General features: G+C 47.6%; 1 protein-coding gene across 1 annotated transcript; it reads left to right on the top strand.

The window, feature by feature from the left end:
- The first annotated feature begins 309 nt into the window (after window positions 1-309).
- Window positions 310-27,067, top strand: Dennd11 (DENN domain containing 11). The gene is given in 10 exon segments (XM_032906689.1): window positions 310-606; window positions 13,281-13,380; window positions 14,177-14,335; window positions 18,256-18,409; window positions 23,167-23,305; window positions 23,946-24,077; window positions 24,269-24,304; window positions 24,307-24,418; window positions 25,113-25,181; window positions 26,517-27,067. Coding segments are annotated over 10 exon segments (1,365 nt in total). The 5' UTR covers window positions 310-338; the 3' UTR covers window positions 26,713-27,067.

Genomic DNA, 27,067 nt, shown 5'->3' on the forward strand with positions numbered 1-27,067 from the left:
AGTGGAATCCTAGGCGGGAAGGCTCTTCAACCCAAGCTCAGGTGGACAGACTACGGGATGCTCATCCTGCACCCCACACTATGGATGAGGAGCACCCACATACAGAGATGCAGAGGTGAAGCCCGGATCAGGCCCTGGGGGCCGAACCTGTGCGGGCCACCTTCCAGAGATCCCGAGCTATGCAAGTGCGCTGATGTCCGGTCAGGGGCAGGTGTGGCCGAGCCCAGCCGGCACCCAGAGAGCCACCGCACCGCAGAAAGAGGCAGGGCGGGCAGGCCCGGAGGGGAGTGCCCGCAGCCCGCCCCGCCCCTCGCGCCCCGGCTCCGCCTCGCCTCGCCATGGTGGAGCAGGGAGACGCGGCGCCGCTTCTGCGCTGGGCCGAGGGCCCCGCGGTCTCTGTGCCGCAGGACCCCGCGTTGCAGGCTGGAGGATGGGTCCGGGGCGGCAGTGGGGGCGGCCGAGTGGCCGCGGAAGCTCCCGGAAGGCGGGAACCCGAGGAGCCAGCTCCCCCCGAAGTGCTGCTGCAGCCCGGGCGCCTGGAGCTGGGCGACGTAGAGGAGGACCAGGTGGTGGCCGTGTTCGTGGTCACCTTCGATCCTCGCTCCGGTGAGAGTCGCTTAGGGATGGAAGGGGGTGGGGAAGCAGACCGCACGCTGGGTTGCGGGGGCGCGGGGGAGGGACTCGCTGCGCGAGCGCTGGCACCCACACACCTGCATCCCTCCCCGCGCGGGGGTCCCGGGGCACGGGGGCGCTGTGTCTCCAGACTGGAGCCGAGGGATCCCCGGGGCTTTGTTCCGCCCCCTTCTCCGTCCCGCCGCCGCTCTCAATCGGCTCTGCCGCCTGGTCGCCGCTCTCCTGTTTGCTCCGCTTCAGTGCAGTAGGATTGGTTTGCAGCAGCGGGCACATTGGCTTTTGTTTTCTCTGTTTTCCTGCTGGGCTGAAAGGTTCTTTTAGATGCCTAGAGGAAGGAGCCCCCCTCACTCCCGCGTACGCCGCCTCCCACGGGGGTTCAGAACCACCCTGCTCTGCGCCTGCCTTGGCTCGGGGTTGCTCCCTGCGCTGTAACTTTCCCAGCCGCCTAGTTCACTTTCTCCGAAGGCTTTATTTTGAGGAATTAACGTGAGAGCATTAGGGGATGGGGTTGGAGAACTGGCAGGCTGCCTTTCTGGGAAGACTCACTGGTTGTGTCACACTGTCTTTACCCTAACCACCCACTCCGGGGTGGGGAGTGCTTGCAACAGTGGGCGGTTCTGAGAGGAGATAAAAGTGAACGAATGACTGTGAGCTCCAGTGGTCTGCCTAAAGGCATCAAAATACCCCGGCTGCTTTTTCGAGGAAGAGAAATTCTTGGATGCTTCTTCCTCGATTTCTCCGTTGAGCTGCTGGAGCGAAGAGCTGCCGCTGCTTGTGAGGAAAGGATTTGTTTTCTTCCTTCTAGAAGTTCCCATCAGTCTTCCAACCCTGAGGTGATGGATGGGATAGGAGGAAGAAATTAGGATTATGTGAAAGGTATTAAGATGTAATGGAAGCCGGTAGCTTCCAAACTGGGTGACTTAGCCGTGGTCAAGGATTCTGAGCCAGCAAAAAGGCTCGTGGCCCTTAAAGAAAGCCAATGCCCTATTCCTTAACAGCAGGACTTGTGGGAAGACCTCAAGTCCCAAATCCTGTCTGCCTATTGCCTCATCCCACTGACTTTCAAACTTTTCTGACTTTGGCCTGCCATGTGGAATTAAATTTACATCACAACCAGAACATTGGAACTAAGGGAAGCCCGAGTTCCCCGAAATAGTGTCGGCCCCCTCTAATTAATTAATGATCATCACACACACTGCTTGACTCATACAATCTGGACTCCTAGACACACGTGGTTTGAAAAGATATTGTTAATACAAAACAACCAAAGTAACCCTTAATGATAGACAACGAAGTTCCTCATAGCTAACTGTGTTTCCTGCGTTGTACTCTTATCTGCTGAGGTAAATGGAGGCAAGCTTGAGAGTCACTCGATGTTAAGAATTGGGAAGGAGACATTAATGGCTTTCTGGCTGCATAATGGTAACTGTCTGGTGATAGAGTCCAGGGAAAGGCGGGGAAAAGGAAACCGCACACTAATCACAGGTAGAGCTGATAAAGTAGCCGATCGATCAGTTACTGTCATTGATCACAGAGATTGAGGCCCTTGTAGGGGCCCCCATGTCTTTCCATTCACAGCTGCTGACTGGTTTTCTGGTTTATGCTGTACGAGTGTGTGTGTGTGTGTGTGTGTGTGTGTGTGTGTGTGTGTGTGTGGTGGGGAGGGGTCAGACTACTGTGAAAAGACAAGAGCTGTCACTAATACTGTGACATTTGTGCAGTCATTTTACTCGAATCCTGCTTAATTCCATACACTCCGTAACTTGCTGATTTTTTTACGCCTAGTTCGCTCTTGAGGAAAGGCACTAAGGGTGGTTATATTTTGGAATTAACTAGCCAGCCTAACCAATATCTCTCATGTGCACTGGCTGCCTGAACCTTTGCCTCTCACGTTGCCTCGTCACTTCTCTAGGGGCTCTGGTTTAGCTTTGGTGGAGAGAGCCACTGTTTCCTGCCGGTCTCTTTTTGTCTAAGCTATGCCAGCGTATAGGGCTAATGTGACTCCTCTAATCCTGTGAAATGTGCTGGGAGTTCTTGTGTAAAATAAACGTGTATAGCACATCCCTTAGAAGTAGCAGAGGGCCGAGCAAAGTCACAGGCCTCCGCACCAGGACAATGCAAAGAGGACTTTGTTGTGCCCCTGTGGTTGAGGACAGCCAGTTGAGAGAGAGATAAGTGAGGCCCACTGTTGTCCCTCAAGCTGGTGCCATTGCCATGACCAGTGTTACGTATCCTCATTTTAATCTGGGGTCTTCTCTACTCTCCTGTGTCCCATATGCCACATGTTCCTAATTAATACTGGCCACCCAAGCAAGTTCCTCAGCCTGCATTACCAGAGGTGGTCAGAAGGCACACAAATCAGAACAGGTCATATTAACGTCATAGGTGTGAGGGCTTTGTTCCAGGTTCTTCCTCTGGCCTAACGTCTTATCACTTCCTCATGTCCTTCCTGTACTCAGTCCTCAGTTTTCATTTTTTTTTTTTTTTTTTTTTGGTTTTTTTTTTCGGAGCTGGGGACCGAACCCAGGGCCTTTCGTTTCCTAGGCAAGGGCTCTACCCCTGAGCCAAACCCCCAACCCCCTCAGTTTTCATTTTTAGGAGGTAAATCAACCCAGTCACTGCCCAGGCTGTGGATTTCATGTATCCTCTCACCTTGGGCATATCTACAAGTCAGTGTTTAGGGGATCTCTCTCTCTCTCTCTCTCTCTCTCTCTCTCTCTCTCTCTCTCTCTCTCTCACACACACACACACACACACACACACACACACACGGAGAGACACACACACAATGGGAGAAGAGAGAACCCATAGCTGTGGCTTGTCTGTCTGTCTGGCAAGAGCAACTTACGGAAGGAAGGGCTTGGCTCATGGTTTGAGGAGATGCAGCTGGTTGTGACTGGAAAGACGTGGTGGTGAGAATGTGAGGTGGTAGTGACATCACATGCACAGGAAGCCGACAAAGATGAGTGCTGACACCCAGTCTGCTTTCCCCCTCTTATTCAGTCCAAGGGCTCATGGGATGATGCCCCCCACCTTCTAAGTGGGGCCTCCCCTCCTCAGTCAAACCTTTTGCAGGATCACCCCAAAAGACACACACACCCAGGGGTATGTTTCTTAGGTGACTGGAAATCTAGTGATGCTAAGAGACAAAATTAACCATCACAGAAGGAACAGGAGAGTGGAGTGGATCTCTGGGAGAATGTGAGTTCGTGTTTTAGGGCGGGAAGGGAGAGAGGAATTCATTCGTTCACACTTTCTAACATACGCTTTGGAAAGCATCTTTGGGCATCTGTCAGAAAACTCAGAGAGGAAAAGAGAGACGTGATTATTTTCTCTGGATTCCTGACTTATTGCTTGAAACTTATGGGTGGTTGGTTGACCTACAAATGACACAAGGGCGTCAGGATCAAGGTAAGGCAGGCATCACATACACACACACACACACACATACACACTCACACACACAGTCTTTATCTGGAGCTGAGAACTAGCTGTAGGGTGGTGGTGCTGGCCATCTGGGCTACAAAGCTGCTATTGAAACCAATCCCAGATGCTAACTTGGCCTGCTGGGTAGAAGAGGTTGGCAGCCAGAATATTGCTCTGTGTGTGTGTGTGTGTGTGTGTGTGTGTGTGTGTGTGTGTGTGTGTGTGTGTGTGTGTTGGTTCTATGATTTCAGACCTGACTTTAAATCTGTTCTTAGACTTTCTAGTAAAATTTCCTTTGCTTCGTTAAGGACAAAGGTATCCTTGCATTTGGGATACCTGCAGGACTGTCACCCAGAGTAATAGGTGCTGATAGTTTTACTGCCCCTCCCCCAGTTCCTGCCTGGCACCCTGTGAATCTGCCTACTTTAGGCCATTTCTTTATGACATAAACACTCCCTCTCTCTCTCTCTCTCTCTCTCTCTCTCTCTCTCTCTCTCTCTCTCTCTTTCTTTCTCTCTCTCTCTCTCTCTCTCTCTGTGTGTGTGTGTGTGTGTTGTGTGTGTTGTGTGTGTGTGTTTGCCCTGGGCTTGTTCAGATAGTTGCAAGGCATTACCTGATTACCTGGTGGGGTTTTCCAAATGTTTCTTTCCTGACTACTGTTAAATCACCTGTTCTCTGGCAGCCTCTAGCTCTTGCCCACATTATGCAAACACCTCTTCCCCCAGGTGAACGGTGTATCTGACAAATGGGACTATACAGTCAGTCTCACCTCCAGCCAGGTGTGGCAGTGCACAACCATCCTAGCATTCAAGACAGTGCAGGCTGCATAGCATCCTATCTCAAAAAAATAAACAATAAATCAAATCACTCACACTAGTTCTCATTCTAAACTTTACAGACTCCCTGTCTACCATGGAAACACAAGCAGAGCAGGTGGGAAGGTGTAATGAGATTAGGACTAGGTCTGGCGCCCAAGTCATAACTTGGAGTGCTGCCCAGCTCATCTGACTCCTTTCAGAAGTGGGAGGGGCCTAACAGTGGAAAGCAAATGGAAACTCTGGAAATAGACTAGCCTTGAGAGTCACCAGCTCACAGGGCGGGAAAGGGAAAGCCAGTTCTGATGGACAACAGGAACGTCTCAGGAGGGTTAACGCTCGCTGTCCGTTCGGTGTTTTGCATCACCTGTCAGTGGTTGATTAGAACACAATAGTGGTTATTGATTAATGCCACACTGGCAGACTCTTTCCTGGCGATTCACCTGCTTTGTGGTTTTCAGGCTGCAAGTGTGCGGCCATCTGTTGGGAATTTAGTTTCTTCTCTTGAAAATCTACAGAGGAAATGAGGGTGGTGGTTCCAATGCCTACCCACTTACAGTGTGCTTCTGGGGTCTCAGGAACTGTACTATGGGTTAAGGAGCATGCCTCTGATCCCCGGAACAGTCTACACGAGAGAAAGGCAGACACACAGAGCTGTGAAGCACATCACAGTGCGTCTAAGAGTGGTCTGGTAACTAGAAGGGTTTTTTTTTCCCTCCCTATGTAAAATTGGTGCCCTGGGATTCAGCCATGTGCTCACATATGGCTGCCTTGAATACCAGGATTAATTTCTCCCTGATTCAGAATTTCCCATCCTGTCTCTGCCTCGTGCTTTGATTGTGTTCTCATCTAGGGCTATGTAAGATTATATCAAAATCCTGAAGACCCAAAGTCCACCGATAATGACTGGACAGGGACTGGACCAAACACTCTCTGAAGTTCCTTCTATCCCTGGGGTTTAGCGGCTTCTTAAAACTGATTATATTCAAGTAATGTGCTGTCGGGACCAGCAGTCGCGCCTGCTTCTTGCCTTTATTATTGGGTGGTGATGGCTGTTGCTATTGTCATTTGTTTGGTTTTTGTTTGTTTGTGTGTTATTTCGAGGCAGGATCTGTCACACTAACTCAGGATGACCTGGAACTCACCCTATAACCCAGGCTGACCTCAGACTCCCACCTTGGCCTCTAGGGTGCCAGGATTACAGGCAGAAGCTGCTACATCCGGATCCTACCTGAGTCAGAATTCCCTGTTACCTCCTAGGTGAAGCTAGAGCCCAAGCCTAAGTACTGACAGGAGGTGGCTGAGGGAAGAGATACAAAACCAATACAAGTCTCAGGGGATGTTTACAGCCCCACCCACCCTTAGGCCCAGAGTCTAAGAGGCTGCCACTCAATATCCAGTAAAGGAAGCTGCAAGAGGAAGTACTTGACTAGAGCAACCCAAAAGGAGGAGGAGCCGAATTTCTAAGTGGTTGGGGGTCATGATTGTTATTTTCTCTACTTCAGATATTTTGAGATGAGCGTTTTAGCTTGCAAGCCAGTTTGGGGAGGATGTGGACTGCTCTGTGGGCTCCAGTGCACACTGGGTCAGGTTATTTGACATTTAAGCAGAGTAGTTGGGAGACAGAGGTAGCCCTATATAGACGGGAGAATCTGTCTTACAGGCCTTATTTTTATGGTGCTTGGAATTGAACCCAGGCTTTCACACAGGCTAAGCAAGTACTCTATCGTACTTGCGACCATAAGTATCCTTAGCCTGGGATAGAAGCTCTCCCTCAAGAGTTTTGAAAACTTGGGAGGCTCTCAGGAGAGCCCCTGGGCTTGCCTTAGAGTCTGAGGGATGGCAGAGTTCAGACCAATGTGTACATCCACAGCCCTGTTAACCTTCCCTAGGAACATAAGCTGCCAGCCCAGTTATTTGTCAGTCGGGTTCCCCAGAACAGGAATATGTTTACTTTTGCATGAGCTCAGCACTGGGCATTGTGCGGCCAAGTGAGGCTCTACCAATATTTACTGAGCGGCCAGACCAGCAGAATGTACACATTTCAGACACCACATTTGTTCCTGAGGTGACCGTGTGAAATCCTTCTCCTAAGCTGTCTGCTGGAGGGGCTAGGCAGGACCTGCAGGGCCCTGTGATAGACTCAAGGTGTGGCTAAGAGCTGGGAGGACACAGAGCTGGAAGGAAACCAAGTTGAACGGAGAGGCATGCTCCAGTGACGACGCTCTTTTATAAGGTCCCTTCTTACTGAATTCCTTCCAGGCTGCCAGACTACGCTTTGTTAATGGAGTAAAGATGTTTGGTGGATTTGAGAGCAGGGTATGAGCCTGGGATAGGTAGGGAATAATTCATGTAAAATTTTTCTGGCATGAAACATTCTCCCTTAAGGATTCCATTTCTACAAAAATCTTTTTTTCTTTAAACTGCAAATTCCATATAGAACTTGGTCCTCAATTCAGAATACTTTTATGAAAAGATGACCTCAAACCATAATTGTTCCCTGTCCCACCTTAGGTGTGCTGCTTTTTCTCAATTCTGGAGGTTTTACAAAGTCCTTTATGCTTCATATATATAGTGTATACGTACACATCTGCCTATCTATACACATATATGAATATACACATGTGAATATATATAGAGTATACATCACATATGAATATACACATGTGAGTATATATAGTCTATACATACACATCTGCCTATCTATACACATACACATGTGAATATATATAGGATATACATACACATGTACCTATCTATACACATATGAATATACACATGTGAATATATATATAGTGTATACATACACATCTGCCTATCTATACACATATGAATATACACATGTGAATATATATAGTGTATACATACACATCTGCCTATCTATACACATATGAATTACACATGCGAATATATGTATATAGTATATACATACACATGTACCTATCTATACACATATATGAATATACACATATATATATGAATCTCTAGCATTTCATTTGCTTCCCTGATTGTACTAAGATGGGTTAAACCTTTGGGGGAGGGGGAAATGAAAGAATCGCGTAGAGGGAGAACTCATTTATCCTTCCTGTAGAGTCCCCATCTGTTGACATTTTGTCATATTGGCTTCATCCTTATACAGTCAATTCCACTGTAATATGAAATAATGTGTTCCAGAACCTTCTGCTAGGAAATATGCAGTGCGAATTAATTTCATGAGAAAAGTGAGAGGGGGGCACCCCTCAAAAAATTGTCAGCGACACAATGGAAAGGAGGGGGGAGGGAGGGGGGAGGACCCGGCAGGAACAGTAGGAGGCTTCAGTCTGTGAGGCGGTTAGGAAATGCATGAATGTTAAGCAAGGATGTAATCCTCCTCTCAGGTTGTCTAAGGTGGGAAATGGTGGCAGTTTGAGCTGGTGGGTTCTGGTGAGCTAAACCAAGGGCTACCTGAGATCTGACAGGAAGTTAGAGTACCAGTGGGGCAGCCATAGCTCCACACACCAGCCGGATGGACGCTGAAGAGTGGACATAGTGCACTTCTTCATGGTTTGAGTTAGGAAGGTTCTGCATTGTCTGGTGGATCTCATGGTCGAAATCATGTGAAAAGTGATGTGACGTTCTCTGTTACCAAGTTCCCGAGTTACTCGGTACCATAGTAAAATATCTGGCACAGGCAACTTAAGTAAGACTGGGTTCCGCTCAGTTTCAGAGATGAAAGCACCTTTACCCACTGTGCCAGCTCGTCTGCCCAACTTTGGGATTAATTTGCCATTAGTTATTAAATGACAAGCTGGGTTGTTTTTAAAAACTGGAATGTCATCGAATCTATAATAGAAAATATACAACTATCTGTGTCTGGATTGTTCCCTAATCAGCTGCCTTGGCCCTCACTTCATAGTCATTGTAAATGGCTCTGATTTCATATGGAGTTTAGATCCCCCCCCACACACACACACACAATTTGAAAATAAGTTGCCATGATGTTTAAATCTCACTCCTAAATAATTAAGACTTCCTCAGGGCAAGGCAGCTTTCCTGTACAAGCTCGTGACATTACCACGCCTCGGGTAATTACCACTCATTCATCAGTTAGTTAGCTGAATAAAGACTATTGATTACCTGAATAATGACTATTGTTCCATTTGCTTTTTGGTTTTATTGCCTTCCCTCTCTTGTCCTAGGCACCTAGCTGTGTTGGGGTGCGAGGGGAAAAAATCAAGCAAAAGTCCCCTTCTCCCCTCCTTCAGGGGCAGGGCAGGCATCTAAAGCAGAGAGTTTTGGTTGGGAGTTTGCCTGCTTTTGTTTCCTTCAAGGAGTGTGTCAGCAGAAAAGGAACTCTGCCCGGCAGGGTGTTCTGAAGCCTCAGCCCTGTCTATGGCTCACCCAGCTGCTTCTGAGGTACCTTGCTCCTAACCCAGAAGGGCTTGACTCCTTCTTAAAGGAAAGGGCGCAGCTGAAAGGGGATGCCTCCCCTTCTTCAGTGTCCTTACGATGAGGGTTGACAAGGCACAGAGCTACAGCACAGGGCATTTCGAGACCCAAGCTGAGGTATGGGACTTTATCCTCTAGGTCAGCTGTATTAAGTAGACCATGAACTTGGTCATAAATACCAGGCATGCAGTAGCTACAGCGTAATCAGCATGGAGTCCTCTCCCTTTTCATGTATGTAATAGCTTGCCGAAGGCAAACATGAGCTCAGATCAGTGGGGCCGTCAGAGACCTGGGGTCATGTTGGTGTTGGTGTATAGCGTTGTTCCTCAGATCATGACATCATCCAGATCCCCGTACTAAGTAACACAATGGAGAAAAAGGCAGCGTGTCCCTTCCCTCTCAGGACCATTTTGGAAACTACGTGCCTCACTTCTGTCTGGATCCTCCACCTACATGCATGAAGATCCGAGAAACAGCTGTCATTGGGAGTTCATGTACCAAGCTAAAGAGCAGGTTTTAAGAGTGGATATTGGGGGGTAGCTTGCAGTATACCAGCGTGTCTAAAAACACCATCGGGGCTTTCTCCAAAGCTGCTCCCTGAAAATGCTCCTCAAAAATAGAACTATCGTACAGGACGTATTGACTCACTCCTTTGACTCCAGCCCTTGGGCTGAGGGAGGAGAACTGGGCAGTGAGTTCCTGGTTAGCTTAGGCTAGAGTGTAAGACCCTGTGTCATAATCCCCCAGACAGACGACACAGCCCAGATGCAGCGTCTAAATGATTTTGGAAAACAAACATTGTTGATCTGAGATTCATATTGCAATGTGGCATACTAAAGGCTCCGTGAGGTTCTACAATTAAGAAAATCCTGTAATCGTCTTTGTTTAACCTAAGAAAATTTAGCCATAAAAGTGTTTCACGCCATACTTTAATTTTTTTTTAAGAATCCCTGAAGATTCCTTTGCTTGCAGTGAAGTGACAGGAACGTGTGGGAATCGTGTTAGTCGAGATTCAGACGGGGAAACAGCAGCTATGACAGCTATACAAGGACTGCTGCAGGGACTAGAATTTAGTAACTGACGCACCTCGAGGACTACTTAGCCTGCTGTGAGACTGCTGTGTGCATGAGCTTGGAGTCCAGTGGGGAAGTAAAGGACCACAATGATCTTGGGAAGGAGGGGGCAGACGGGACTCCTTGGGAGTGGATGGGGACCTGGGTGAATCTGTGACAGTTCCCAGTTTGTTTTGTTTGTTTGTTTGTTTGTTTGTTTGTGTTTGGAGACACTGTCTCACTATGTAGTCCTGGTTGGGCTGGAACTTGGCCTCAAACTCAAACTTGCCTGCCTCTGTCCCCCGAGTGCTAAGATTAAAGGCATGGGCCACCATACTTGGTCAGTTGGTCTCCAGTGTTGGTGGTGTGGGTGTCCTCAAGGAGAAGTTATGTTTTTTATGGGAGAAAAAACACCTAACTTACAAAACTCAAGGGAGTTGTCTTAGGGTTTCAATCACTGTGATGAAACACCATGACCAAAAAGCAAGTTTGGGAGGAAAGGGTTCATTTGGCTTACACTTCCACATCACTGTTCATCAAAGGACGGGAACTCAAACAGGGCCGGAACCTAGAGGCAGAAGCTGATGCAGAAGCCATCCAGGGACACTGCTTACTGACTTGCTCCCCCTGGCTTGCCCAGCCTGCTTCCTCACAGAACACAGGACTACCAGCCCAAGGGTGACCAACCCACAGTGAGCTGAACCCTCCCCACTTCCTCACTAGGTAAGAAAATGCCTTACAGCTGGATGTACCTTATGCAGGCACCTTCTCAATTGAGGTTCTCTCCACTCAGATAACTCTAGTCTGTGTGTCGTTGACCTAAGAATGGCCAGCACCGCAGTCCAGGAGAAAGTCTGTAGCATTAGCAGACCTGGCTGCTGTTCCCATCTCAGAAGGGAATAGCAACAGTGCCTGATGCTCCAACACCAGCCTTCCGCATGTTACCTATTGACATCTAACTTCAACTTTCAATTGGAAACATGCACGCATGGGAATTCTGAGCAGTGCAATTCAGCCTGCTCGGGTAAGGGAGATCAAAAGCGAGCCCAGGCACTTACCAGACGACAAATAACAAATCGCTTACCACAGTGCTAGTTGCCATAGCTTTTAATGAACATTGGCCCAAATGGGCACCAGTAGCTAAGTAGATATTGTTCTACCCCTAAACGCTAGAAGTGATACGCGGACCCATCGTTAACATCGTAGGTGACCTGCACACATAATAATGAGCAGAAGACAGAACTATCCTTGCTTTTATAAAATTTCAGAAAGACCAAGCTTCCTTAGGGCCATGATTGCTCATCAGAGGATACATTTATGGGTCTCTCAGGAGGTACTTTATGTGCGTGTAATATACTTGCTGCCTCCTGAGCATCCTTTGCTTGCTATATGTATTGTGTAATTTATACTTAATGGTAGGCTCTAGTCCCAAGTTTAGGTGAGGTACATTTCCTCACGTTATAAGTCGTTGTGGGTTAGAGTTAGGTGAATGCATAAGACGTCCACGATGTCTAGGATGGGTGTAAGTCAGCTGTGTCCAGGATGCACAAGCCTGTAGATGAGATCCTTTGAATTTGAGATGGATCTGTGTGCATCATAAGGGAGAGAATGCAGGAATGGGGGACTTGATGTATAGGAAACTTGGTTTACTCTCGTGCTCTTTGTGAACATGTTTTCTTACCTTTAAGCAAACTAACAATGCCTTATTGTTTTATGGACTCTTAATTTCTTTTCATGTTTTTTTGTTTTAGTAAATTCATTAGTTGGATATATTTGTTATTTTTTTTCCCCAAAATGGATTACTTTAAAGTGCCTTGGGTTGTTAAGTGTGAGACCGGGTGGTCCTCTTTGCTGTCTGCAGTGACCTAAGACTGGACCGTGTTTTCTCTGATGTCCCACACAATTCTCTGAAAGCAGTGGTGGCTGAGATAGTTGATGTTTTTAAAGCCTAGAGAACTAGGACTTGGGGTGCTAATAAGTTTGCTCGAAAATGAAGCCTCGCAAGTTATTGTCTCACTTTGGAAAACCTGAATATGCACGAAACAGAGCTGATTATTCTACAGTGTCCCGCCCGCCTGTAGCTAGCTGTGCAGTGCTCCCATCCCCTCGGCCTGGAGCATGCTCACTGTCGATGGATTCTACAGCCTGGCCTACCTTCTGTCATGGCAGGCACCTTACGGAGCTGTAACTGCTGCTCTTTCTGTCTGTCATCTTGTTAACTTTAGACTCTCATCTCCCGGTGGTCGGGGAGTACGTCCTTTTCTTCTTCATGTTTCCAGCGCCAAGCTTGGAAACCCAGAGATCAGTTAGGAGGGACTAAGCCCCAGAATTCCTGATAGTTGGGTTCTTGAAGATGGCCACTTGTGGAGAGAGACAAGAAGGGGGAGAGGTGGGCTCCACTGCTGGGAGAGCCAGAATTACATCCTCTCAGGAAAATCAAGAGAAAGAGGAGTTTTGAGGAATTAGCAAACCACACAAAGAGGTCAGTGAGAATGAGGATTTCTTTTCTTTTTTTTTCTTTTTTGTCAGACATTAGCAGCTATTTATATGGTAAGATTAAAAACAGAATCTCAAGAGATTGAGGGAACAATACAGGAAAAAGAAATGGGAGCCTAAGGTTTTAAAAACAAATAAATAAAACCACCTACGCTTAAGAGAGATGAAGCCATGAGAGGAAGATTTGGGAGTGATCTGAAGGGAGCCACCCCAAGGACACAGAATCTGAAGAGGGGATGAGGTCCCTCTACTGCCCCCTCCTGGTCCTCTGGTGTAGTTCATCGGGATAGATGAGCCTCTGAGCAGCTCCTGAATGGTTCTGGATCTGTGTGATCAAGCCGCACATTTCTGAGTAGCGACGCGTGCTGTGCTACGCTCTTCTCTCTGAGTGCTTTTTGTTCCTATTAACTTGATCCCCCTGTTCCTACAGGAAACATGGTAGAATGGTGCTTACCTCAAGATATTGACCTTGAAGGTGTCGAGTTCAAGTCTATGGCCAGCGGGTCCCATAAGGTTCAGTCTGATTTCATGTGAGTATTTCACATGACCCCGTCTCTCCTGTGTTCTCCACACGTTATCAGGCGGTGTCCTCAGATAGTATGTGTAAGACTTCTATGTGTTTACCCAGTTTCCCAGCAAGAAGGGCTCCAGCTCTCGAGTTCTCAATGGGTCCGAACATTCCAGCATCTACAACTGAACTATTACAGAATGTGTGGCCCTCGGGGAGGTTCGGTTTTAGTGTAAGAAAGGAGTTTGAGTTCAGGGCGGGTTAACCTAAGACGTCTATATGATAAACTCGGAATACTAGCTTTAAGCAAGCCAGTTTTAGTGATGTGTAAATGGTGCATGGTAAATCTTGTGAGAAGCCAATGGACACGCTTGAAGGGTGATTTGTAGCTTTGATCTCTGCATTGGGCTGAAACCATGACTGATCCAAGTGTGAAAGGGGGAAGGAAGTAAAATGTCAGCTGCACTGGAGCTGTCAGAAGCCAAGGAACTGAGAGAATCGGGGTTTGTGAGAGAAAACAGACTGAGTTCCCGAGGAGCCTGGAGGTTCTCCCATTGAAGCTGTTAGTTGTGCCAGAGAGGATACCACAGTCTCTGACCGAGGGCATTTGAGTGGCGTGCCCGTAGAGACCTTATGCTAGGTTCTGGAGTCTTGGAGCCGGGGCCACTCCTTGGGAGATTGAATGGCTTCTTTTATGACCCAGCTTTATTTGGAGCTCTGAACATAGTTGTTTGGGCTAAGATTGCATTGCAAAGGCAAAAAAGCAAGATTGCCGACTTCCTAAATGGGAGCGGCAGAGCACATTTGGTCTGTTCCAGCTATTTCCGGAAGGGCCCCTTCTTCGGCCTGGCCTGCTTTGCCAACATGCCCGTGGAGAGCGAGCTGGAGCGCGGCGCGCGGATGAAGTCCGTGGGCATCCTCTCTCCGTCCTACACCCTGCTCTACCGCTACATGCACTTTCTGGAGAACCAGGTTCGGTAAGTAAGTGGCTTCTGTGCGGGGCCTCTGTATGTCACAGGCAGCAGCGGGATCTGCCACCCGGTGCCTGTGCTGTGAGTCCTTGGAGATGGACACTGGGCCAGGGCCACAGCTGCCTTCCTACAGCATCCGTGGCTCTGGATCAAGCCTCAGGTGATCCTCCTTCTCAGCAAATGTATTCTAAAATAATTCTTTATCCTATAATGAAAGCTGGGGAAGGTATTTACTTTCAGTTTTTATTAATACTCTCATCACTTTTTAATCAATACATTTTAATCAGACATGAACATTCTTTGTTTACACTCAGCTGGCTGCTATCCTCAAGGTTTTTCCCAGGTAGGCAGGCAGACTTTAAAACATGTTTTCTTTAAATCATTTATTATTTGGAATAGTAGAAGAATATGTAATATGTAATAGAAGAAAAATTGTATATATATATATATATATATCATTATGCAGGTAGCCTAATTAAACTTTAAACAGTGCTGGGGAAATTTTTCTCTAGTCCTGAAAGCACTGTTAAAATTTTAGTCTGTTTTCCGATACGTATATTTCTGTGCTTCGATAGAACATGCTGGACAACTGGGCATCGTGGTGCTTTAGCTCAGGAAATAAAGGCTTTCAGTTTATATTAGTAGCAACATAGCAAGACCTGTTTGTCACACACACAACACATAGAAGTATGTGTGTATGTACTTGGCATTGATGCTATATATAAACTATTTTACCCTGTGCATCATTCATTCATTCATTCATTCATTCATTCATTTTGAGTTGGCGTCTCTCTTTGTAGCCCAGGCTGGCCTTTTAATTTGCAATTTTTTGGGATGCCAATCTTCTTTGTGGGTAATGGGAGTGGACCGCAGTGCTGGTGATTGTACAGCAGTTCCCCCTAACCACTGAGCCACCTCTCTAGCCCATGTGGGTCATGGTTTAAGCTAACCTGGCCCGTATCCTTTGTCCATCCTTCTTTCCTTCCTTCTCAGGGTAATTCCCTGTATCATATATTATATTCTTACATTCTGACTCCCTTTGCCCAAGAATACTTTGGAGTGAACAAGAGTCCTAACTGCTTCTGGGTACAGAGAAGTTGGCTTTCCCAGCCTTGTGAGACGTAAATTTGATTCCACAGTAACTCATTTTCTGGGTACCAATGTCTGCTTTAGCTAAACTAGAAGCTAAGTTACCATAACAAAGAGGAGACCTCAAATACAGCGCTTTGAACAAGTCAGAACTCCAGCTTCCTAGCACAAGGTTTAAAAGGTGTTCCAGCGTGGGTTGGTGGTGGTTGGGCCCTCCATCTCACCCCTCTCTCATGGTGATGGTGGACCGTGACTCACCTGACATCTCAGCCAGTAAGGAGAGAGACTGAAGCGGAAACTTCAACCTGGACACATTACTTCTGCACACATCCTGTAGGCAGATCAGTGCAGGGGGCTGAGGGCTTAAGGAGAACCCCAGAGTGGCTGGCCCTACAGGGGAATCCCTGTCTGGTTCACACAGTGGAGGCTTCATGTCCGCTGCATCTGGTGCATCATTTATCCCCACTGTTTACAGAATAGCTCTCGGTCAGTTGATCTGGGCGCTAGGGAAGCGCTTTAGTGGAGTAGTATTTGAATTTACCTGTCCTTGTTGATAACCTCATCCCATCCATCTTTGAAAAACATCTTGTCTTCTGGTACTCTGTTGCCCTCGGACCCTTTGGTTTTTCTTGGTGGTGTGGCTTCATCTGTGACACAGTCTACCATGTGTTTAAACTCAGGCTTCCTCGACAGTAGGATAACCGTCATCTCCGAACTGTGAATTTCTGTTTATGCCTCCGAGTCTGTCTTCTCTTCTACACTGTCTGTTGTGGTCTCATTCTGTCCTACCAGGCAGCGACTCCTTAGGCTGTCAAAGGACAGAGTTCTAACATTAGTTGTTTTCTTTTTACATCTACACATCTGTCCTCTGTGCGTGAGAGTGGGGTCAGGGATCAAACTCAGGTTGTGAGGCTTAGTGGAAAAGCTGGTTCCAGCTCTAGCTTTTTGTCTAAAAGACTCATAGTACTGACTTTTGCTGTAGAATCTTGGTCCAAATATGGTGTTGACTGTAGTCAAAAAGTAAAAGCCCACCACAATTAAGTAGCAAATCAGCAAACAGAAAATGAAGGTGTGCTATTTAAATTACCCTGGATAGAAATTACCTTTTGAAAGACAGAACGCAGAAATTCTCAGTGGGCTTTTAAGGGAAAATGGATCCTAATTCAAACACATTTGAACTTCACCTATGCATCAAGTTTGACACATTTCCCGGAAGAGTACCGGCAACCCACTGCCTTCTCAGAAAGGCAAGCCAGGACAGCCAGCCAGGCTTCCCTGAGCAGCCCAGGAGCATTTCCCAGAATGACAGCGTTTGCTCTCAGCACCTGAGTGTCTGTTTATCAGCACCAGCACCGGCCGCCTCCTGAATCAAAGCTTTTCGGACCCTAAAATTAGGAAGAGGTAGTTATTGTTAGCAATTATTTTCTAAAGTGTAGTCCATGCTGACCTTGACTTTACGATTCTCCTGCCTCAGCCTCCCAAGTGTTTGGCTTGTAGGTGTGCACTGTCACACACACACACACACACACACATATATACACAGCTAATAATATCTTTTTAAGTACAATGATGATATCGAGTTTCTCCTTCTAATACGAATTTCTCCGCCAAGTTTCTCGCCATCATCTTGTTGCTGAGTGACGGAAGTCACTCTGGGCCGCAGTGACGGAAAACATCTACTGCTTCTTTTTCAGTGGAGATCTTCACCTGAGCAGCTTGCGCTCCAACTGGGAGTGGGTTTCATGGCATGTCGGTGGAAGGGAGGAGCAGGGACATTACTTCTCAGTGTTGTTTCAGCCGTAGTTAGGGATGTCCCTTCTCTCTCATTGTTCAGTAGTCACCGGAAGGCTCTGAGAAAATAAACCGGGGTTCAGAGGGTGTGGAGCTTTTCAATAACTTTATATTACTTTGCCGGGATTGGGTTAACAGAGTCTGTAATCGGACAAAAGAAACTTCCTGTCTCACAGTTGCAGACTTAGGAGTCAAAAGTCAGGTTGTCAGTGTCAGCAGGGGCTTCCCACGTCTCTCCTGGCTCTGTGCTTTGCTGGCAGTCGCAGGGCTCCTGGGCATCTGCATCCTCTCAGTGTCTGCAGCCATCTTCCCGTGTGTGCCCCACACCTTTGTGTGTGCATTTACCCTTTTTAAGTCACATAGAATCCGGGTTCCCTCAAAAGATCTTTCTTTAGCCCAACTGCCTCCTAAGATCCATCCAAATAAAGCTTCTTCTTGGGAACCAAGGTTAAGGCCCAGGACTCCAGCATATCTTTGGGGAGGGAACAAAATCAACCTCTAACATCCCCATTCAATGAAAGTCTTGACCTGGGGGAATCTTTCTGCATAGTCCAAGTGGTCTAGGACCTCAGTGTCACTGTCTTGATCTGAGGGTTGGTTGACAAGGCTTTTAGCTTGAGCAGAGGATGAGACACGGGTGGGGGCAGAGAGGAGAGATTCTGATTGATTAGCTGATGTGGGAGTCCTTGGTGGCCTCAGTAATAACTGTTCTCCCTCTTCTCCCCTTGGCGCATTGAGGGCTCACATTCCACACAGAGCAAAACAGCTGTAGACATGAGTGTGTGGTCTTCTGGGCTATCTCTTCTCACCGTAAACAGCGCTCCAAGAAGTACATGTGATCTACAGCATAGATTGCTCGAGGATCAGACACTCGACACAGCCTGCTCATTCTAAATGTACTACACGGTGCTGTTGACTTGAGTGGAGACTTGAAGGTTTAACCTCCGGGCGTGGGTGTTCTGAGTGCATCCGGGCCCTTAGCCCCTTTGGTAGGGATGCGTAGCTGTGCTGGGCAGAGCTGCTCACTGTGCACGTGTGTTTCACAGACACCAGCTGGAGATGCCGGGACATTACTCTCATCTGGCTGCATTCTATGAAGACAAGAAAGGGGTGCTCCACGCTGGTCCCGGGAGGGGCGGCAGCTTGCCACCCGTCTACTGGTTGCCTTCCATTCACCGCTACATGTATCCTGAGATGAAGGTGAGGCTGGCTGTTCCCTCCTGTGTCTGGGAAAGGTTGCTGTGCATTCATTTTTAAATGATGAAGAAATTATACCTCCACCTCATGCAGAATTCTGCTTTCAATAGAATTCAGTTAGATTATAAGCGTTTGGTTTCACTTAAAACATAGGGTAAATTATCTTAAAGAATGTGCCTTCGATAACCATCGCACAAAGCCACATGTGCTGTGCTGCTCATGCTGGACTCCGAGGAGGGAGGATGCTTTTGACTGTGTTGGTTGCCTCTGCAATTGTAAAGCCAGACATCAAGAATTTGAAGAACAGACGTGGTATTTCTTAGCTACGTTATTTTTGACGTTGTTTTCTTTGAAATTTTTATAGCGTCCTTTGCATTCATACTAGCATGTCTGCTCAGCATCAACAGGAAATCCGGCCATGCAGCAGGTGTTCAGAAGATACAAAGGGTCTAAGAATACAAATCCACCTTTTCTTCCTTCTCCTTGTCCTGTGGCTGGGCACAAGATATTCCTGTGAAGCTTAGGGAGTCCGCTTGTAAAGACATAAGGCATGAGTTAATGGGAGAAGGCGTCTTGGGATATTTCTTAGGGTTTTATTGCAGTGAAGAGACACCATGACCACAGCAACTCTTACAAAGGGAAACATTTAATTGAGTTCAGAGGTTGAGTCCATTATCATCATGGCAGGAAGGATGGCAGCACTCAGGCAGACATGGTGCTGGAGAAGGAGCCACGGGTTCTGCATCTGGATAGGCAGGCATCAGGAAGACTGAGGGACATTGGACCTGGAGACACTCGAGCTTCTGAAACCTCAAAGCACACCTCCAGTGACTTACTTCACCCAACAAGGCCACACCTACTAATAGTGCGGGTAGGAGTCATTTTCATTCAAACTGCCACAGGACGAAGAGTTGGTCACTAAAGCATTGGCTGTGTAGACCAGAAGGGGAGCTAATTCCAGAGGCACAGGCTGCAGATGGGGCAGGATCCTGTTTCTCTTAGCACATCCTGAGTTATGCTAATGTGACAATGCCTGTTGCAACGCTCTCTTAAAGTGAGATTAAGAGGAGGTTGTTTTGTTAATCTTCGTTTTCTAGTTAAAGTGATTGAGGCTTATCAATAAATGGTTTAGTGACTTGATTTAGGAGGCAGGCAGAATCTAAACCCAGGACTGTGCCAAAGCCAGCGTTCACCTCCTGCCCTACTTAAGGTGTGGACAAAAGGACACAGACAGGCTCATGGGTCAAGAGCAAATGAGATTGATTTTTTTTAATGTCATTTGCCCACAAAAGAAAAAAAGTAATTAAGATTTTATCAACAAAATGAGAGTATGTTAGGTATTTAAAACTAATCTAAGAAGGCTGGAAGGAGTGCCAGAGAACAGAGTAACCTGTACATTAGGAATCTCAGACAACAGATCCCGCCCGCATTGGCAAGCTATTGCTGCCTAGCAAGTCACCCAAGATTAGAAGCTTCTAGCAGTGCATGTGTATGACCGCAGTTTCTGTGGGGAAGACGCCAGTCATGGCTTAGCCGAATCCCAGATCTAGGGTGTGCTGTGAGAGATCTCAGTTAGGGCTCCAGCTAGGAGCCCAGGTTCTCTCAGCACAAGGTTCAGCTAAGCTCACGTGAGCACCAATGGGAGCAAGTTTCTTAAGGGATGCTACACCGAAGGCCTCTATTAGTGTTTGCCCTCAACTCTCAACCATGTGGGACTGACTCTCCAGCTTGGCAGTTTGCTTCATCAAAGTCAGCAAAAAGAGAATGTCAGCAACTCTGTAACTTAATCATAGAAGTGAAAGGCCTGCGTGTAGCCATAGTCAGGGAAGCAAGTTCCTCAAGAGGAAGAGGGGACTGCACAAGGCTGTAAATACCAGGGCCACAGATGCTGCTTGCCATAGGAGATGTGACATCAGGATCGGAGCCCAGGGGCAGAAAGAGGGCCCTTGCATGGTGTGTGCTTGGATCTCTGAGGGAAGCATGGTACCACTGAGAGAGGCTGGAAGCTAGTGTCAGAAGTGCTCCCTGCTGCTGGAGAAGCAGCTATAAACTGAAGGAAGTCCTCCTTTCCTCCTGTCCTCAGCCTGAATACATGCATGGCTCCCCATATGCAGAACTTAACAGGAGACTTAGGGGACCTGGGTGTCCAGGAGTCCAGGGGATGGAACATGCAGATTTCCTGATCCTGTGATGTGGGTGCAGGCTGATCAGAAGGATTTGGGGGATGTATTGATCAGGACACTGTCAGCCCCTTTTCTTCTGAATGAAGTTACTCGGCTATCCTCAAACCCAGGGGACAGTGGCCAACATTTGACCTGATCGTTCCTGGCTTCGTCACTCCATAGGCAAAGGGGGAAAAAAAGAGAAAAGATACTTGCCACTTAACTTTGCCCCATTAAAGACAACTTATTAACAGACCTGTCAGACTTGCAGATGTGGTAGAAAGCTAAGATACAAATGTGCAGCAGTCTTTATCAGAAAACAGATCAACAATTAAAATTAAAAATATGCTTCTTTTGTTTCAGCAGCCCCACGGCTGGGATCTGCCCTTTAGATATGAAAACACCAGAATTACGCACACACGTGTGCGTGTATGTTTAATTTCACAGTGTTCAGGCAATAGACAGCCAGGATATTCTTATAGTAAATGGCCATTTTGAGTAATAAATCAGAGCAAAAGACGGCAATAGAAAAATTCTATTGGGTCTGTTTTGTAGGAAGGGCAGAGAACTTCCACATTTACCCCCGATGGCTGCCGTCCTTCTGCACAGTCTCCCAAGGCAGTATTCTAGTTGCTTTTCCACTTTTTCTGCTCACTCAGTTAACCCAGAAGTCGGGGCCTGAGTGTCTTTCCTCACTGTTGAAACTAGAATACGTAGTGCTTTGGCACAAAGTAATCACTTAGGAAACAGTTCCTGTTAATGGATATGTGCTTCCATGAATGATCAAATAAATGAGATGAGAGTTTGGGATAAGTCATTTATTCTAGGACTCACTTGGACAAGCCCTATCAGACCTGTGTGCAGCACATGCACACACATGTCAAAGGCCTAAAGGTGGCAGAAGGAAAGGTAGGGAAGAACCGGTTTGCTCTGGCTCCTTCTTGTCTGCTCGCTGTCTTGATAAAAGACAGCGACTGAAGAGATCTGACCCATCTTGCCCAACTGGGGCTCTCTTTTCCTAGTGACTGAATGACATACAGAGGAAACAGGTCAAGAGTCACAGCGGTCATGCTTGGGAGGATGGCTGTGTATGAAGCACGGGGCTGGTGAATCAGGTGTCAGGATGGAGGGTGGAGGTTGCTTTGGAAAGGAAATTCCTCTCCCAGGTAGCCAGGTCGAAGCTTTGGAGATGGAGGATAGCCAGCAGAGGTAGAATGCAGGGGCTGCCCCCGGCTGGCTTAGTACTGGGTTCTCCACACACTTTCCAGCCTACTAAACTCAGTGTGTACGTTAGGGTGGCTGCCTGTCTTCAGAACTTTGTTGGCCCGCCTTTCTTATGGCAGATGAACACTCTTAATACCAACAGCTAAGCGTCAAAATGGCTTTCTGAAGTATGTACAGGCCTCTGATTTGAAGCCTTTATTCTGCCAGGGGACACCAGTGTTCTTTAGGCCTTGGTTGTTCCTAGCTGTAAGTCATTCGGGTTTTGGCTCAGGTGGTCCCAATGAGGTAACCCATTGTCTCTTCCTTACACAGGAGAGCAGACTGGAAACATTGGGTCACTTTCCCAGGCTTCCCTGTTAGCAGATGACAGAGGCAGTGTGCAATTTCTCAAGTTTATGTTCTGAGCCCTGGCACAGTCCTCCCAGAAGGCAGCCCTCGGGGAGGGGGCCTCCTTGCAGTTGGCATTCCAAGGAAGTTCACCAGAGGTGGTCACGAGGTCCTGCACCCTTCCTGCCTGTGACTACAGCAGATACCTTGCTGTGCACAGTAGTCCCCTGGTCTCTGAAGACTTGGAAACCCAACCTCGAACTGTTTGCTCATCACTTTATCACATACAGTATTCAGTGTTTGTGTGTGAAGGCCCACTGTGTTTGCAAGGGTAGTTTATGTGGATCTATGCATCTGTCTCTGTCTGTCTGTCTGTCTCTCTCTCTGTCACACACACACACACACACACACTCACACACACACACACACAAGAGCTTAGATCCCCTGGATCAGGAGCTGCAGGTGTTTGTGGGATGCCTGTTGTGTGGTGGGTGCTGTAATCTGAACTCATTTCATGATTGTACAGTAAGCACATTGAATCACTAAGCCAACCTTTTTTTTTTTTCTTTTTGGTTTTCTTTTGGTCTCAATTCTCTCTCTCTCTCTCTCTCTCTCTCTCTCTCTCTCTCTCTCTCTCTCTCTCTCACACACACACACACACACACTTTTTTTTTCCATTTTACATCCCAGTCACTACCAACTCCTGGTACCTCCTCCCACAATCCTCCCCCAATTCCCCTCTCCCCTTTCTCTGAGTGGGTGCCCCCCCGGGGGGGAGAGCTATCTCTTAAGTAATAAACTTCAGCTGTTTGCTCTGCATGCCTATCCAGAGTAAAGTGTTTATAGTCTTTAAATTCAAACTTCATTCTGTCAGAGGAGCTGATGCAGCAGAAATACATTTTAAAGAAAAATTTAAAACATCAGATGGAAATTTTGTGTGGAAACAACTATCTCTTAGTGCTTGATGGCACTTTGGAGCGTTTATAGAAGGCTGTTTCACAGGGGCAACCTCTAACCAGCTGTCCACCTGCCCTTGTGTGTTTCCAGATCACACACCCGGCTGGCTGCATGTCTCAGTTTATTAAGTTCTTTGGAGAACAGATCCTCATTCTTTGGAAGTTCGCCTTACTTCGAAAGCGCATTCTGATATTTTCTCCCCCACCTGTGGGTGTCGTGTGCTATAGAGGTAACCAGTAGCCCAAGTGAGGGGCCCTTCCTAAATCCCCAGTACATGTGCCCTCATCCTTCAGTTGTTGACCAAATTATTGTAAGAGTTTGGGCCATTTCAGTGGGATCAAGGCTTCTGATTGGATTTAGAGTGTGGGGTCTGGAGGCAATGAAGATGGATGGGGTGTCACCTTAGTATCTGCGAAGAGATAAGGGTCTGGGTTGAAGCAGGAGAGGTAAACTGGATCAGGTGAGCTGAAGTATGCAGGGGTATGACTAAGGAAGAGTCTAGGTTGACAAGGGTCATGGGGCCACTGCAAGCAAGGGCCGAGGAGTAATGAGGAGTTGTGTGGTGGTGGTGGTAGGCTACTTGAAACATTCCCAGGGAGATGTACATCAGTACTTGTGTGATTGGGTTAGGACCACTGAGGAATAGCTGGGTTTGAGGTTTGAAGGTGACATAACGTCTACCTTGGAGTGATGGTATCACCTGGAGCGAGTGAGGAACGAAGGTGTTAGGTATAAGAGGTTGGCCAATAGTGGTGCAAGGGCAGCTTCATGTAGGTCAACTGTTCCTGAGGTATGGACCTGCTTGGTCTTGGGTGGAGGAGAGGGAACAGAAGGGAGAATTCCTCACTTCCGGTGTCCCCCTCTTACAGTGTACTGTTGCTGTTGTCTGGCCAATGTCTCCCTGCCTGGCATTGGGGGCACTATCCCGGAGTCCAAACCTTTCTTCTATGTGAACGTGGCTGACATTGAGAGCCTGGAAGTTGAAGTGTCCTATGTAGCCTGTGAGTATGGGGGCCTCCCCCTCCTCTCTGTGTTCAAACCATTCTCTTAGAAAGAGACTTTTAATGCTTAACTCTGTAGTAAGATTGGGTCAGCATTTTTTTCTTTTCTTTTCTTTTCTTTTTTTTTTTTTTTTTTTTTTTTGTGTGTGTGGCCCCTTGGGGTTCTTACCTCATTAATCCTGGGCCCACAGGCACCACAGAGAAGATATTTGAGGAGAAGCGAGAGCTGTCGATGTCTGCGTGGACAACCAGAATGTAAAGACACACCATGACCACCTGCAACCCCTGCTGAAGCTCAACAGTGCCGACCGGGAGAAGTACCGTCGGCTCAATGAGCAGAGGTGAGACAGCTCGTCTGCCGTGTGCACACCATGGGTGCCGTGTGCACACCATGTGTGTGAGCGAGTGCAGCCCGGGCCAGTGCTGTGCTGAAAGGGACTTGAAGGCCAGTCGCTGGCATCATCCTATTCAGGATGGTCCTATGAAATCTTCGACAAGCCCACTCCACCACCACTTTCCTAATCCCTGGAAATCAAGGGGATTCTGTGCTTTAGGAGGCTGACATTCCTCCCTCTTGCCCTGACTGCAGGGTGGCCTGCCCCCATGGGTGGTTCCTAATGGAACCAGTCACACTACCTTTCAGAAACACCCCGACAGACTTGCTTAGATTTGCCTGTATGTTTGGAATACCCATTTACTGAGCATCTACACTGTGTGGACCCATTAGGAAGCTTGTATACGGACACTGTTCCGTGTTGTTTATCCTACAAAATAAAGGATTAGCATATAATCCCCAATCAGTGGACAATCAGACAAAACAGTCCCATGGCTAAGCCCAGGGGACCACTAGCAAAATGGGCCATAGATCCTGGGTTTGAATCCAGGTTCTGTTCCTTGTTTGGTCTACCTCAGGCCTGGCACAACTCTGAGAGGTGCCACTTGCTGAGAGATATGGCCATTGTAGGTGTTCGTTGCTGCCAATTCTGTAATTGCACACCGTGGCCGCTGGTGTCTGAGTGTTCTCCCTTCTAATAGGCAGATGCTGCTGTACTCCCAGGAAGTTGAAGGAGACTACAGCCCTTGCGAAGAGGACCTCTTTGTGCTGTGAGTCAGCCGGGGCATCAGTTGTGGGGGTCTGGGAGTGCTTTCAGTACCAACTTCTGTGAACAACTTGCATCCCTCCCATGCAACCCACTGCAGTGTAGTGGTGACCTTCATTCTCGGTCTCTCAGTGCTCTGTCCTTAGAGGTAGCCTGAGTCCTGCAAAGCCATCAGGGTGAAACCAGAGTGGCTCAAGAGACAGTGCAGGTCCTGGAGAAAATGAGAACCCTGAAAGTGTATCCTGTTGAACATTTGCATCCAGAATGTCACTCCATAGCTGTCCATCTCTCCACCCTCTCTTTCGTTGCCTCTGAAAAGACCAGTTCTTTGTGCTATTATGAGATCATCTGAAAACACAACCCTTGAATGCAGTATAGTCTCTCTTCCCCAGATCTGGTAGCCTTAGAGAGGGCCAGCTCCTCCCAGTACCCATGCTCAAGTGGCCACAGGAAGTCCTGTTTCAGAATTAGAGCAGGACTGTAACTGAAGTAGAAAAAAATCTCGAGAGGTCCTAGTTTTGATGAGGGCATCTCCACAGAGGTTTATCTTGTTCTTGAGGCCCCTTTCTAATACATGCACACTGTGTGGATGGGCAGACACAGTCCAGTTAAGCCAATCCGTTATGTCTGTAGAAGTTCCCCAGTCTCCCAGAGTGGCTGAACTGATGCTTTTCTAAGCTGTGACTGTGAATCCTGTTTTATGCGTGCTCTTCCTCCAGACACCGCCCCCCGCCACACACACACACACACACCCCACACCAAGTAGAGCAAACATGAAGAGCGTGTGAGCTGTGCTGTTCTCAGTGCGGCTTGCCTCCCCTTTCCACACTGCTGGCTTCAGAGCTGCTGTGCCTACTCCAGCCCCTCTGAGCTCTCCCTTTCTGGGTACAGCATCCGTGACATAGGGCTGTAAGGCCAGTGCAGAACTCTGTGCTGCCAGTGAGGCTTGTGGCTGTCAGCTGCCACGGTCCAGTCAGGGCTTTGAAAAATGTGCGTTTTAGTCTCTTACTTGAAGTCTTGGTCTCAGAATTGCATAGCAGGTTGTGTCTTCACTCGATTTCCTGAAGGTTTCTCAGAGGGAGCGAAGCTATCTATGGAACCTCTCCAAGAGGCCATGTTTAAAATAGGAAAACAGCAGTCAGGCCCTCACCCATACAGAGACACTGCACTTCTTGCTGTTTTCCTTGCCGACCTCGTTCACATCAGTAACAGTTTTTACCCTTTTACAAGTTTGGAAGGCTTGTAAAAGAATTCTACCCAGCACAGATGGGGCTCTGCCTGTTTGGGTTATCAAGATGAGCTTCTTGTCTTCTCTTCCTTTCCTGTCTTGGAAATGCAGGTTTTTCCTAGAGCAAAACAACCGGATTTTTCAGACTCTGTTGGAGGTGTCAGCCAGCCAAGACAAAACTCTCACAGCGGAGCATGCCCGGGGCATGGGACTGGATCCCCAGGGAGACAGGAGCTTTCTCATGGACCTGCTGGAGGCCTATGGCATCGACGTGATGCTAGTCATTGACAACCCCTGTTGTCCATAGGTAGAGTAATAGGACTGGTGTAAGAACTCGTGTGGGGTGACAGGAGCCTGGCGTGCACCCCAGGCCCTCAGCAGCTTCAGTTTTAATTAAGTTGACACAAAGGACTGTTTATACTTTACAACACATGAAATTTTTGCCATTTTCGTTCTGTTCTTCAGCTCTGGGGCTGGGGGTGAGGCTGCCTGGGCTTGTAGCCTTTGGTTGGACATGGGAATCTATGGTCTTCCACTGCTGCTTTTTTGGGTTTAGTCTTAGGAGTTCTGTGTTTCAGAGTCAAACTCTAGGATGAACTGTTCAGAAAACCTGTATGTCTTCGTCCTTTGTTGCATACGAGAATAAGATAACCATGTGTCCT

This window comes from Rattus rattus, chromosome 6, assembly GCF_011064425.1.
Source record: "Rattus rattus isolate New Zealand chromosome 6, Rrattus_CSIRO_v1, whole genome shotgun sequence".
In the NCBI taxonomy this organism is placed as follows: domain Eukaryota; kingdom Metazoa; phylum Chordata; class Mammalia; order Rodentia; family Muridae; genus Rattus; species Rattus rattus.